This window comes from Zingiber officinale, unplaced genomic scaffold, assembly GCF_018446385.1.
Source record: "Zingiber officinale cultivar Zhangliang unplaced genomic scaffold, Zo_v1.1 ctg233, whole genome shotgun sequence".
In the NCBI taxonomy this organism is placed as follows: Eukaryota; Viridiplantae; Streptophyta; class Magnoliopsida; order Zingiberales; family Zingiberaceae; genus Zingiber; species Zingiber officinale.
The window spans coordinates 60,028-72,798 of record NW_024589908.1 but is presented as its reverse complement, the minus strand read 5'-3'; the positions used below and the strand labels follow the sequence as shown (position 1 = coordinate 72,798).

General features: G+C 37.9%; 2 protein-coding genes across 7 annotated transcripts; one reads left to right on the top strand and one right to left on the bottom strand.

The window, feature by feature from the left end:
- The first annotated feature begins 2,726 nt into the window (after nucleotides 1-2,726).
- On the top strand, nucleotides 2,727-7,669 carry LOC122037118 (protein EMSY-LIKE 3-like). Of its 6 annotated transcripts, none has more exons than XM_042596614.1 (10): nucleotides 2,727-3,100; nucleotides 3,346-3,413; nucleotides 4,721-4,923; nucleotides 5,029-5,138; nucleotides 5,232-5,790; nucleotides 5,880-5,948; nucleotides 6,251-6,481; nucleotides 6,549-6,617; nucleotides 6,681-6,752; nucleotides 7,230-7,669. In XM_042596614.1, the coding sequence occupies exons 3-9, from the start codon at nucleotides 4,774-4,776 to the stop codon at nucleotides 6,750-6,752; spliced, it is 1,260 nt and encodes a 419-aa protein (XP_042452548.1). In that variant the 5' UTR covers nucleotides 2,727-3,100; nucleotides 3,346-3,413; nucleotides 4,721-4,773; the 3' UTR covers nucleotides 7,230-7,669. The 6 variants fall into 6 exon arrangements, 5 of the variants coding, with proteins under 5 accessions (XP_042452548.1, XP_042452547.1, XP_042452546.1 ...); XM_042596613.1 differs by having other exon boundaries at nucleotides 3,252-3,413; XM_042596612.1 differs by having other exon boundaries at nucleotides 3,217-3,413.
- A 484-nt stretch (nucleotides 7,670-8,153) lies between these two features.
- LOC122037120 (enoyl-[acyl-carrier-protein] reductase [NADH] 1, chloroplastic-like) lies at nucleotides 8,154-12,275 on the bottom strand. Its single transcript, XM_042596617.1, has 13 exons — nucleotides 12,048-12,275; nucleotides 11,026-11,318; nucleotides 10,403-10,512; nucleotides 10,257-10,312; nucleotides 10,076-10,160; nucleotides 9,939-9,986; nucleotides 9,698-9,772; nucleotides 9,515-9,626; nucleotides 9,213-9,264; nucleotides 9,080-9,131; nucleotides 8,843-8,900; nucleotides 8,588-8,686; nucleotides 8,154-8,486 (listed from the first exon to the last, which is right to left on the bottom strand). The coding sequence occupies exons 2-13, from the start codon at nucleotides 11,294-11,296 to the stop codon at nucleotides 8,356-8,358; spliced, it is 1,149 nt and encodes a 382-aa protein (XP_042452551.1). The 5' UTR covers nucleotides 11,297-11,318; nucleotides 12,048-12,275; the 3' UTR covers nucleotides 8,154-8,355.
- Nucleotides 12,276-12,771: the final 496 nt, after the last annotated feature.

Below are 12,771 nucleotides of genomic sequence, written 5' to 3'. Positions count from 1 at the left end.
GCTTGGGTGATCTCTGCCATCCGGAAAAGGGCTCACCCGAACCCAAGTTCCGGTCTTCTCGAGCAATCTTCCGCTCCGGCTTCTCGTCCCTCGGAATCGCCGCGTGTTTCCTTCTCATCCACCAGCGTACTCATCCGTAGTCTTCGTCCCTCGGTCGCACCCCGTGCCGACCTTCTCGCTAGCTGCGTCTCTTGCTCCCCGAGCAATCTTCCGCTCCGGCTTTCAACCCTCGGAACCACCGCACGCTTCCTTCTCGTCCACCGGGGTACTCTTCCGCAGCACCTCATCCCTCGGACGCACCGCGTGCCGTCCTTCTCGCTAGTTGCGTCTTCCATTCGAGTACATGTGCTCCTAAGCTCCTGTACATTTAAACACAAGGTTAGAAAAACACAGGACCTAACTTAACTTGTTAATCACACCAAAACAACTTTGGGGTTCCAACAGGACATGCCCACGCTCCCCACTACTCTTGATGGAAAAGACCATCATACCCCTAGACCATTGTAGATATCTACAAAAAAAGGAAAGATTTTAATAAAATTAAAATATCTCTTTTTAACCATTGTAGATAACCATAAAAGGAAAGATTTTAACAAAATTTTGTTTTTTAAAAAAACTTCCTTTTCTATTAAGTTATGGTCGACCCCTTGCTTGGGTAGGAAGGATAATCAAAATGGGTGAATGTGAGGCTTTATAGAGGCTAGAACAGGGACCTAGAAGAGGAATTGATTTTGGTCTTCTGATGAGCTTGAGCTTCCTGTGTTCAACCAGAACACTCAACTTAAGTTTATCAATAATAACTCATACCACTAAAGAGTTATTATTGAACTACCGCACCAATCTCATATTACATTATGAGCTCCTTCTTATCATGAGTGCGTTAATCTCCCTGTGTTTAAGATATCGAATGTCCATTAATTAAATGAGTTACTAACAACTCACTTAATTAACATCTAGTTCCAAGAGTAGTACCACTCAACTTCATTGTCATACCGGAACTAAGTCTACCTGCAGGGTTTAAATGACAATCCTTATGAGCTCCTCAAGGGGGCATCATTATCCTAATAAATAGGATACAGTTTCCTTCTATAATCAACAACACACGATATAAATAATATTATTTACCAACTTTATCGGGCCTATTGATTTAACGAATAAATCTTAGCCTTTGATAAATTAAAGAAATAAATACTAAGTACATGTGCTTGTTATTATATCGGGATTAAGAGTACGCATATCTATAATAATAAATGTTCTGTTCTTTTATACAGTCAGTATAAAAGAAACACCTCAAATGATCCTACTCAATACACACATAGTGTAATTTTATAGTCAAAATAAACTAATACCAAATTACACTACAATCATTCTAATGGTTTGTCTAAATCCATCTTGATTGTGAGCTACTATTTATAATTTATAAGGAACTGATAACATGATCTTCTGTGTGACACTACACACCATGTTATTTACAATATAAATTAAATGGACAACTGCATTTAACTAAATGCAGACATTTGACCAATGTGATTCTTATTTCAAAATATATGTTTATACAAAAAGCTAAGCTTTTAGTATACATTCTAACAGTAGGGGGAGTTAGATTTTTTTTTTCAAATTCTGAATTCAAATCAGTTTATCTTTTACTTAGTGTTGTAATTTCTTTTATTGCAAACTTTATACTTGAAATATTTTTTTTATTTATTTGGCTTTTATTACCCTAATTTGAATTTGAGTTGATGCACATCAAAAAGGGGGAGATTGTTGGACCTCGTAGTTATTTTGATGTGATCAACTAAATTAGGGTTGGGTCTTGTTTGGTTTTGATCTCTGTGTCTAAGTGCGGTGGAGCTTAGGAACACAAGAAGTTGAGCGGAATATGCAGCTAGCGAGAAGGATGACACGGGAAGGGAGCCAACAGACTCGATGCATCCGAGGGATGAAAGGGTTGTGAAAGAGTATACCGGTGGACGAGAAGAACTCGCGACGTTCGAGGGATGAGAAGCTGAAGCGGAAGCCTGCTCGAGGAGAAGGTTGGAAATTAGGTTCGGATGAGCCTTATTTCAGTTGGCCGCAATCACCTAAGCGAACAGAGCAACGGAAGATCCAAAAGAATGCTGAAGTTATTTTTATGCTGCAGGCAGAGGGCGCCCTCCATAAGTATGGGAGGCGCCCTCCATAAAGGATGAGAGGCATTCTCCATAAGTATGGGAGGCACCCTCCATGCTTATTGAGGGTGCTCTGGACCAGTCTTTGTAGCCATTTGATAATGGATAAAGTTTTATCTGCTGTCTTGCTGGAGCATAGGAAATCGATTCGATACTGATGAACGGTATCTCTGATCAGTAATACAGGTAAAATGAATATGAGATATATGATTTATTGATCCAGTATTTATGGACCAAAGAATTCTTGTACTATATCTTTTTCTTAAATATCAATTTAACTTTAAACATAAATGGAAAAAATAATCGATTCGGTACTACTGAATTGAACGGTATCTCTGAACAGTAAATATGGGTAAAATGAATATGAGCTATATGATTTGTTAATTTTAAAATTTAGGTATGTGATTTGAGTATGGTAAAATTTTAAATACGTGGTTAGGTAATTTGTTGAAAAATAGTCGATTCGAATTATGAGAACCGGACCGGTTAAACCATTGTCACGTGACGACCATGCCTAATTTCATCCGAGTTCCGACCACATCAATACCATTGCCGAGGCTTAACACTTCTTTCAAGTTCCCTCCATAAATTGCGTTCGGGTCCGGCCGTTAACGAGATCCCCTCCCTTCGAAAGCTCTTCTCGTCGTCTCCGATCTCTCTCCCGCACTCGCCTTCTTCTCTCTCGAATTTCCCAGATTCCTCCGGTTCCGCTCGCGAAGTCGATTCAATTCGCTTCCTCAAGCTCGATCCGGATCGTTTCTTGCTTTCGCTCGAGTGGAATCGACGTTGAAGAGGCGGATCTGTCCCTTCCATCGTCGCGAGTTGGATCGAGGTGAAGGGAAATTCCTCTCTCTTTGACATCGACGGTATCTCTGTCGGAATTTTGGAGCAAAGGATTTCCGGGATGGAATTCAATCCTTCGGATAGCAGTGGTAAGAGTTTACTAGCATTTTCCCCTCCGAGTGATTGTAGTGCTGTGGTTTAGGATTGTGTTAGGTGATTTTTTTAAACAATAAATTTGTAATAATCATCTTTCATCGCGTGCGAGGTTGTGATAATTTGTGGGAGATCGCTCTTCTCCAGGGGGGAGCTAGGGTTTCTTGAACTCGATAGCTGATACGGTTGGTCCTAAATCGGTCTTTGCATCGTTTGATAGTCGTCTTTGGTGAGATGACAGAGTTGATGAAGGATGGATTCATGGTCCTGACGATCCTGTGCTCTGTCTGACGTCCTTACATTCGGAGGGTAATCTGTTCGTCCCCCACTCTCGACATGTCATTAGTTGATGTCTTTATCGTCGGGATGATATTGTTGAATCTTTTGGGTATACAATTATGGAAATGGGGTTTGAGTTTGGACGATGGTGCTTAAATTCTTTCCTTTCATCCTTGAGCAAGGAGGCCCAAGAAGATTCAATAGACTTCGGTTGAGATATAGTCTAAGGTGCATATCTTCCATTAGTGATTAGAAAAAGTGTTGCTAATTAATGGTAGCCTTTACTTGCCACATTATTATCCCACTTTGATTTAACTCAAACGTCACAGCCCAAGTCGTCGGGCCTATTCTTGTTGCTGTTGTAGGTCTTTTTTCTTTGGCGGTCAAAGCCAAAGCCTAAGGTTTAGTAGGTTTTTTTCTTTGGTGGTCTGTGACTCTGTGTTGTTCTCATTAAAAGGCTTGCTTGAACTAACATTCAGATCACTCTAGATATCATAAGTCTGTATGGGGGAAAGGCCTCAAAACTCAAATGGATTATCAATGGAATGCAACAAATTCCCTATATGTACAAGAGGAGATCCCTTTGGAAAACCTTGGGTTCCTCACACCATGAGAGGCCTTGACTCAAACAATGTTGTTGTTGCTGTAACAAAGATAATTTTATACCAAGCATCCATGTAGGAGCTTGAAGTCTTTGTTTGGGAAAAAAATCTTGAATTGTTTGGCGAACCATGTTTCCAGTTTTCCCCCTCGTGTACTTGTTGGTCTATCTCCCTACAAAGTTAATTGACTAATCAGCATTTTAAGGGCGTGCCTTCAAACCAGGTGAACTTGCTCTTCCCTTCTTAGTTTAGAGAAAAATAGATGCAAGCCAAGCAATTGTGGGCCTTGTCTCTACAGATTGTGATGATTTAAAGTCTCACTCACTATGATTACAAGACATTTTCGCATTTTGGATGATGTTACCTTGGTGCTGCTCCAAATCAATTAACCAACACCTAATATATGTTCTTTAGACACCATTCAGTTAGTAATATTACTTTTATCCTACTATTCAGAGTCTAGTCATAGCAAGAAAACAGGTGTTGCATTACTAACTAGATTAATTTTCTTCTGTTACTACTCGCTGTATATTTTAGAGATTTCATAGTGAAATAGCCGTCTCCTTAGCTATTGTGTGATTTTGAGGGTTCATTGCCATGCTTTATTACCGGTTTTGTAGACCTCATTTATTTTTCATTTCTTATGAAGATGACTTGTATTCGTAAAGGCATTAAGAATCCTGCACATTGTATCTACAAGTATGCTTTAAATATGGTAGTTCTTGATAAATGCAGGAACTGATGATGATCTTCCTCCACCCCATCAGAATAAGGGTATCAGAGGACACATGATGACAGGTTACAAGAGGAACGTTGTTGGTGCTATGCCCTATTCCAGGATGCAAAATGATATGGAAATCCAAATACATCAACTTGAGCAGGCAGCATACAATTCAATTCTGCGAGCTTTTAAGGCTCAATCTGATGCCCTTACTTGGGTAATTGTCTGCTTGAAGTTCATATTGTTACTTCATCACCGTTTCTTGGTTTCGATTATTATTCTGTATGTATAAATTGGATGCCTTTGGGAGCAATGTCTTCAGGAGAAAGAAAGTCTAATAACTGATCTACGAAAGGAGCTTAGAGTATCAGGTGAGGAACATAGAGAACTATTAAGTAGGGTGAATGTGGATGACATTATTCAAAGAATAAGGTCAGTCAATGGATCAATCAAAAGAATTGCATTTTCAGCTTCAGTTTAATGTATTTTGTTAATTGCTTCATATTTTATCAATTTTTTAAATAGGGAATGGAGACGAGAAGGTGGGCTTCAGTCTGGGTTGTTTAATAATATTCAATTGGATGGTCCTACTCCCAGTCCTAGCATTTCAGCTTCTCATAAGAGGCAACGTACTCAGGCTGCACCCTCATTGTCTTTCGACGCACCATCTCCTGGTTTGCACTTGCAGCCTTCATCATCAGCTGCAAAAAGGAGAACGGCAATAGGTGCAAAGGGAAAGAAACCTAAGACAGTAAGTATCAGGTCAATAAAATTTACTCGATGCCATTCTTCTGACATTATGCAATTTATCATGCATTCTAATTCTCGTGTTGAAGTTACATCCACAATACAGAGTCAAGCAATACCTAGTGCTGCTTCAACAAAAACTATGCAGTATCCTTCTGCAGGTCCTAGTGGAAGAGGCCAAGTTCCTGCATGCAAGAATTCTTCTGGTGCACCTGCTGTTAATGAAGCAGCTAAAAAAATTCCATGTGACCCACTAATTGGGCGAAAAGTCATGACTCGGTGGCCTGAAGATAATAACTTCTACGAAGCTGTTATCATGGAATACAATCCAGTGGCAGTAAGTCTTCTCAGTTCTTTAAGTTTTTTCTCCTTGAATCCTTCAGCATTGCAAATTCTTTTGATATTCTGATTATCTAAACTTAATAGGGCTTGCATGGTCTGATTTATGACGTTGGCACAGGGAAGGAGACATATGAATGGGTCAATCTTAAGGAGGTAAGTAGATAGTCCTGTCATGTTAGAATATATGATTCATATTTTGTTCAGGAGTTTATTGTAACAACTTCAGTTGTGATTTCACTCCTGAATCATGAGAAAGTTGAAATAATATGAGAGTTTTAAACGGCTAGGTTTAAATTAGATCCTTTCTGGTTCACATTTCAGTAGTTGTGCTTTGTCTCCTGGACTTGCTGGTTTCGGTGTGATTTGACATCATTTGGATTCTAAATCATAATTGGTTGACATGAGTTAATTATTTTCATGCTGTATTGTACCCTCTTTATTATACATCATCACAGATTCTTCCTGAAGATATAAGATGGGAAGGTGGGGATCCAGGTATCAGCCATCGTTCTGGTCAGAGCATTAAGAAGCCCTCAGGCCGCACTCGTGCAGCTCCAGGAGCAGGGAGAGGAAGAATAACCAGGAAGAAACAGGCGAAGAAAGATTTTCCACCATTCCAGAATGGCATCAACAAGAAGAGCCTCGACCACTTGGAGATCTTCAACACCGAGATGCTCATAAGAGAAGTAACAAAAATTTTAAATCATTCATTTTCATTATTCCTATTTTAACACTCGCAGTCCTTTGAATTAGGTGGAGAAGGTTTTTGTTGCAAACCATCCTGATCCTGTTGCCATGGAGAAGGCCAAGGCGTTGTTGAAAGTAAGAAAAGCTTTCTTTTTTGGTCTCTCGTGTTACTAATCAATGTTGAGTGACACCCTGCAGGAGCATGAACAATCGCTGATCGATGCAATTGCGAGGCTGGCGGGTGCATCTGATGGCGAAAGTGGTAACTAGGTATAAGAAAAATCCTTAACATCATATATATAAATTTTTTATTCGAACTAATAAAAAACTTAATTTTTTCTATCTTGAAAACTTTAATACTTATTTATTATAAAAATTTTAATTTATAATGTCTTTAAAAAAGTTTATATTCCTTTATTTTAATAAATATGTAATGTGTATAGAATTATGGGATTCTAAAGAAATTTATTGTCAAAATTTGGATTTATTAGATTTATATATTTTTTTATAAAGATTTAAATATAAACAGATAGATGTCTAGTTCTATAAAACTTTGTTGTAAAAATGTGCATTTCATGTTTACAAAATGTCAATCTAAAATTTTTTACTATTGTAAAATTAAAATGCATAACTTTATCACTCAGTCTGCTTTGTGACACATGATCTGTCATCGCTAAGAACCAAAATGCTGTTACTATCCCGTCTGGAATTAAGTTGGTCTCTTTTTTCCCCCTTTTATATTGGCAGAAGGAGACGAACACCAGTTTTCACATGGAGCAGGATCATGGATGGAGAAACCAGCAACACCAAGCTAATCTGATGTCGATGGCACAGGTCACAGGCGGTTTTTAGAGGACCTTACAATGGTGACGACCACCACCTGGAGATGCCAAAGACTATGATACTAACTTATGAAATCCTTGTGTCTATATTGCTTTATACTCGGTTGACATACAGTGGCAAAGGAACACGGCAGCAGCCCAAGGATTGGAAGCTGAAATTACAAGCAAATGCAGCTTAACAACTCACTGGTCGGTACCTTGAAAATGCTCAGGTGAAGGGTCCAATTCTCGGTACTTGTACGCATTCTTCCTGACATTTGAATGCATTATTGCAATTACAAACAATGCAATTACAAACAAAGAGTTTTGCTAAATGCAATGGCCCAACAGAAGCCATTAAGTGCATATGAAGTTCATTGATGGCACGTAAACACAAGAGTTACAATTCGAATCCAATGCAAAAATATAAATAATTTTAATTTAAATTTGATTAGAAATGAAATTCAAACTTGAGTTTAAAAAAGTTTAGATCAAACTTAAACAAATGAATTGTGCTAATTTTTTATTTGAACATAATTAAATTATAATTTTAAAAAAATAATAAATTTGAGTTCAATTCAAGTTTTTAAATTTTAATTTGAGTATATTTATTTAAAAAATTATGTAAAATTAAAGATGATTAGTGAATAATCAAGTAAAATATTATGAATTTAAATTTGTCATCCCAAGTTATCCCAAGCTTGTCATCCCATAGAAGTTGGGAATATGCTTGCTTCGTGGCCATCTCTAACCAATATCCAACAAACCATTTGGAAAAAAAAAAAAACCAAGCTGACCGATTTGATCAATCAAGGTCTCACTAAAAAACAGTTAGAAATTTGCAGTCAGATGCTAAATTGTGTAGTCTAATTCAATAATCACGATTTTTCCATTGGCAAGCTAAATTGTGCTCAGTCACGAAGCACAACAAGAAGACGAACCCTGAGCACAGAAATTTAATCTCACACTTTATTCAATGTCGGCAAAAGTCGCAGAAGACAATGGAACCTATGCCAAGAATGAGTTCTCTTGCCTCTTCATCCTTCCAACTTTTATACTTGCAGCGTCGGGCTGTCAGTTGCCAGCCCCATGGTATTCAGACCATTATCGACATAGACAACCGACCCAGTCACAGCCGATGCAAGTGGAGACACCAAGAAGGCTGCTGCATTGCCGACTTCATCTGTATAAACAAGTTTACTTTGTTATATGAAATAGTTTGCTCAGTTATTTTGATGGACAACATGAAATAGTGGACAAATCAGTTGTGAATTGTGTCGTGACCTGCAAGCAATTCTTTCTGTAACGGGGCATTCACATATGAATAATCAATCATCTTTTCGATGAATCCAATGGCTTTCGCAGCTCGACTTCCCAGAGGGCCTGAGCATATCAGATTCACATACCATGTTTAGGTGACATTGAAAAATGGTTTGCTGGGGTGAGTTCAGTTAACAATAAAAAGAGGAAACTGCCCAACTAATGGGAGTGAGGTTTGAACAACCCAAGTGTAACATACAAGGAAACATTGACACACACCTGCAGATATTGTATTGACTCTAACTTGACCTTTTCTTCCGGCTTCAAAAGCCAGCACCTACATCCAAAAACAAAAGCAATACTAGATGAAAACATCAAAATTACTGAATCTATATTTTGCCAAATATAAGCTTAGATGAGTGAACTACCATATAGTTTGGGTTTAAATATTTCCAAACACTACCCGGACTTGACAATCAATTTCATATACAACAATTACAGAAGAGTTGAACTTACTTTTGTATCGCTCTCCAATGCAGCTTTTGCTGAGCTCATTCCACCTCCGTATCTGCAAGTTGATGCAAGAACTAAACAAGTATTCCAAATTATAAACTTTGGAATAACCGAATAACAAGGAAAAAGGTTATACCCTGGGATTGTCCTTTCAGAAGCTATGTATGTCAAAGATATTGAAGCACCGCCTGCCATGTTTAACGGAGACATCCAAAACAAAGTGAAGATGAGATATAAAATCTATGTGCCAACAAGAAAAGGAATTGTTTGATAACCTAATTTTGGGTTTTATTATAACTACTAGCATTGCTTTATTCTGTCCGTAAAGAAGAAGATATAATGATGGATTGATAATGATGTTCTTGTCAGGATCTCAAGTTGAAATATACACACAAATGGAACATGCAGTTGTTTTGTTTTCATGGAATCGAAAGAAACCTGGATTCATTATTGGAAGAAAGTGCTGAAGCAGGGAGACAAAAGAGTAACTCGAAGCTGAAATTGCAGCAAGATACCCTCTTCTAGATGTCTCCAAGAGTGGTTTCGTTACCTGTTTATGAAAACCATAATTTAGAACTAAAGTAAAAAACATCATGATTATATGATGGTGTAAGGTAGTACCTCTGGTCCATTGGCAAGAGAATGCACGAGGATATCAATGCTTCCAAAATCTTTCGTCACAGCCTCTGCCACTTCCTGCACCAAGCAGAAGAAGGCATCAGTAACACGAGCGTGTGAAAAATCAAATGAATTATCATTCCAGGCTTTAGTTCTGTTTACACTGTCTCTTGGAGAAAAAAATGTTTAATTAGCGTACAGAAAGGGGAATTCAAGTTGGTGAAGACAAGGAGTTGGTGCCTACCTTAACAGTCCAATTTGAGGATCCAGCATAGCGTTTGTTTGTCTTGACCTAAATAAACACCATACAAGCTGCTGATTATGATCATAAATTGGAATAAGTGCCAGGAACCAATTTTATCAAAAGCTTCTTTTACATACATCTTCAGGAACATCATCAGGAGTATCGTAAACAGCATCAAGAGGATATACTTTGACAATATCCATCAGTGAGCCATTTGGCAATCTGTAAATACAATCTGAGAAAGATAACTACTGAACATGAAAGAGAAAAAAAAATAAATACAACCATGTATGCCCCAGATAATAGAGGAAGGCATACTTCCGTGACTCATCAAATTTGCCACGCCTTAAGCTTGTCTCAAATATGTTCAGTGCCTATTGATGAATGATCCAACAGAAGGTTAATATTTCAGTGTTTATCTAATTACATAATAACAGACTAAAAAAGACTTCGGAAGCACTTACAGGCACCCATGTACCAACAAGTATTTCTGCCCCAGCAGCGGCAAGAGCCTTTGCGATTGCCCAGCCATAACCATTATCATCAGCAACTCCAGCAATAAATGCCCTTTTACCTAAATAAGAAGAACACATTATCATCAGTATTCCCAGCAACCAAAATGTCATAAAATTTAGGAATCAAGCATTAGGATATGTGATTTTCTTAATGTAGGTAGTGAAATATAGAACCCCAGTATCCAAAAGATGTAATGAAATATGACTCTCATTAAAAATGTTATATAAAACACTGCATGGTGAAAAAGTGTAAATAAGAACAGAATTTTGACATCTGATATAAGGTAACTCAATTGATTGTTCACAATGCATAATGATAAGCCGGAGCATGAATGTAGGCAGTCAAACATAACAATCCATATACCCATCAGATGTTATCAAAAATGGGTTACCCTTATAAATACAAGATAAAACACTACATGACAAAAGAAACAAGGAAAAACAACAAGCAAACTATGATAAGAAAATAGTCCTGTAAGAAAACAAAACTACGTAGGTCATAAGTTACAGAAGTAGTCCTGAAATTTCAAGGAAAGTGACAGGGCAAACTATGAAGAACCATATATATATACCTCTTAGATCAATAGGCAATCCATATGCAATCTCTTTCTCACTTTCCCCAGACATTGCCCTGATAGCAAACCTTTGACACTTTGAAGGAGAAGAATATCTCACACAGAGAGGCTGGGGAGACAAGGAACTTGGTGAGTTTGCTGAACTTTGTTTGGTTACTTTTAGAGTGGACCCAGAAATTGCCATCCTAGTGGTGAACAATCTCCTGGGAGAAGAGACGCAAGCCTTTGCTGCCGTAGCTTGCAAACCAGTAGCAACTAATGCCTCCATTGTCTCTAGCAGTAGTAGAAACCTGAACAAACCACAGAACAACAGTGGGTTTGCCATCATAAACACTCATTTAGATCCGCTGTCTTATGCAGATGCAAAGTTTTCTAACTTACAGACATCCAGCTTCACCATTAGCATTCCAAAAAGCTAAAAACTAATGAGGTACTAGCTTTGCATATATCAAGAAACACACAACGAAATGTAACCAGCAAACGTAAACACCAACACGTCGGATGGTTAGGAAGGATAACTATCTAAAATCCATTGTTTGTCCCTAGAATGAACTAAAAACTTTCTTGCATGGAAGGTTTCCATTTGGGCTCTCACAAATGACAAATCAATTTTTTTCATACGAACATTTTCATGTATCAAACAACACACAACCAAGGGCAGTCGGCAAACAAACACTTTCATGTTGGATGCTTATGAGCTAGGAAGTATAATCAAGAAACACGCTATTCAAGTCTAAAATTAGCTAAAAGCTCCACTTTATCCAACGCTTCCATTTCGGATCCTCGCCAGTCACAGATCAAACATTTCACATGAATCTTCGACTAACATTACGACCTTGTGAAACAAAACATCACAAGAACAAAAGAGGATCCCGAAAAAATTTTAATTATTAGAACGAGAACAATTTCAGCTGAGATAAAAGTAAAAAATAAAGAAAAATATACCAGAGATCTCAAACTACTCGCTGGTGACAAAAATGCTGAGAGAGGAAAGACCCGAATAAGCGGAGATCTCTCACCTTTCGGAGGACGACGGGCAAGCGCCAAGGGCAGTGGCTGGCCTTCGGATCAATCCGACGTTAGGCTGCTCTGGTTAAATCGAAGCGTATTTCGATGACACCGAGGAGCTGAGATAGAAACTGGTCCGCAGTCCTGCGGAGTGATCGAGAGAGAGCGCCGCGTTTGTCTTTGAGCTGTCAATGGCGATGCGTTAGGGTTTAACCTTCGAGTTGGCGGAGCTCGAACTCAGTCGCTGAGTTCACCCATTGAGTCACTTCAGCCCGTGATCGCCTTTTGAATCACGTGAAGACACGTGTCCTGCTTGGATATTAGATTGAATTAGATAATTAATTAAAAAAAATCTTCTGCACGTTGTTTAAATTGAATAAATTATTTTAAAATTTGATATTTAGCAACGTATAAGCAACAAATAGACTTTATGTATGCAAGCAAAAAAATATAAATTTTAAAAATAATAATTTTTTAGATAATTAAATGTATGTGTATATTAAAAATAATATCATAATTCATGTTAATAAATATAATTAATTTACTAAATATCAATGTAATATCACTTTGGCTTATATAAACTTAATGGAATTTCATTGATTGCTCGCGAATTCTCATCTTGACCTTTATTTTGGCACTGTTTTACTCATTTAGAAGTAGAGACGGATCAATCCGTGGTGGGACGGATCAGTTTGTGATAAGTCAACTATTTAGTGGAGTGGGACGAGTTGACCC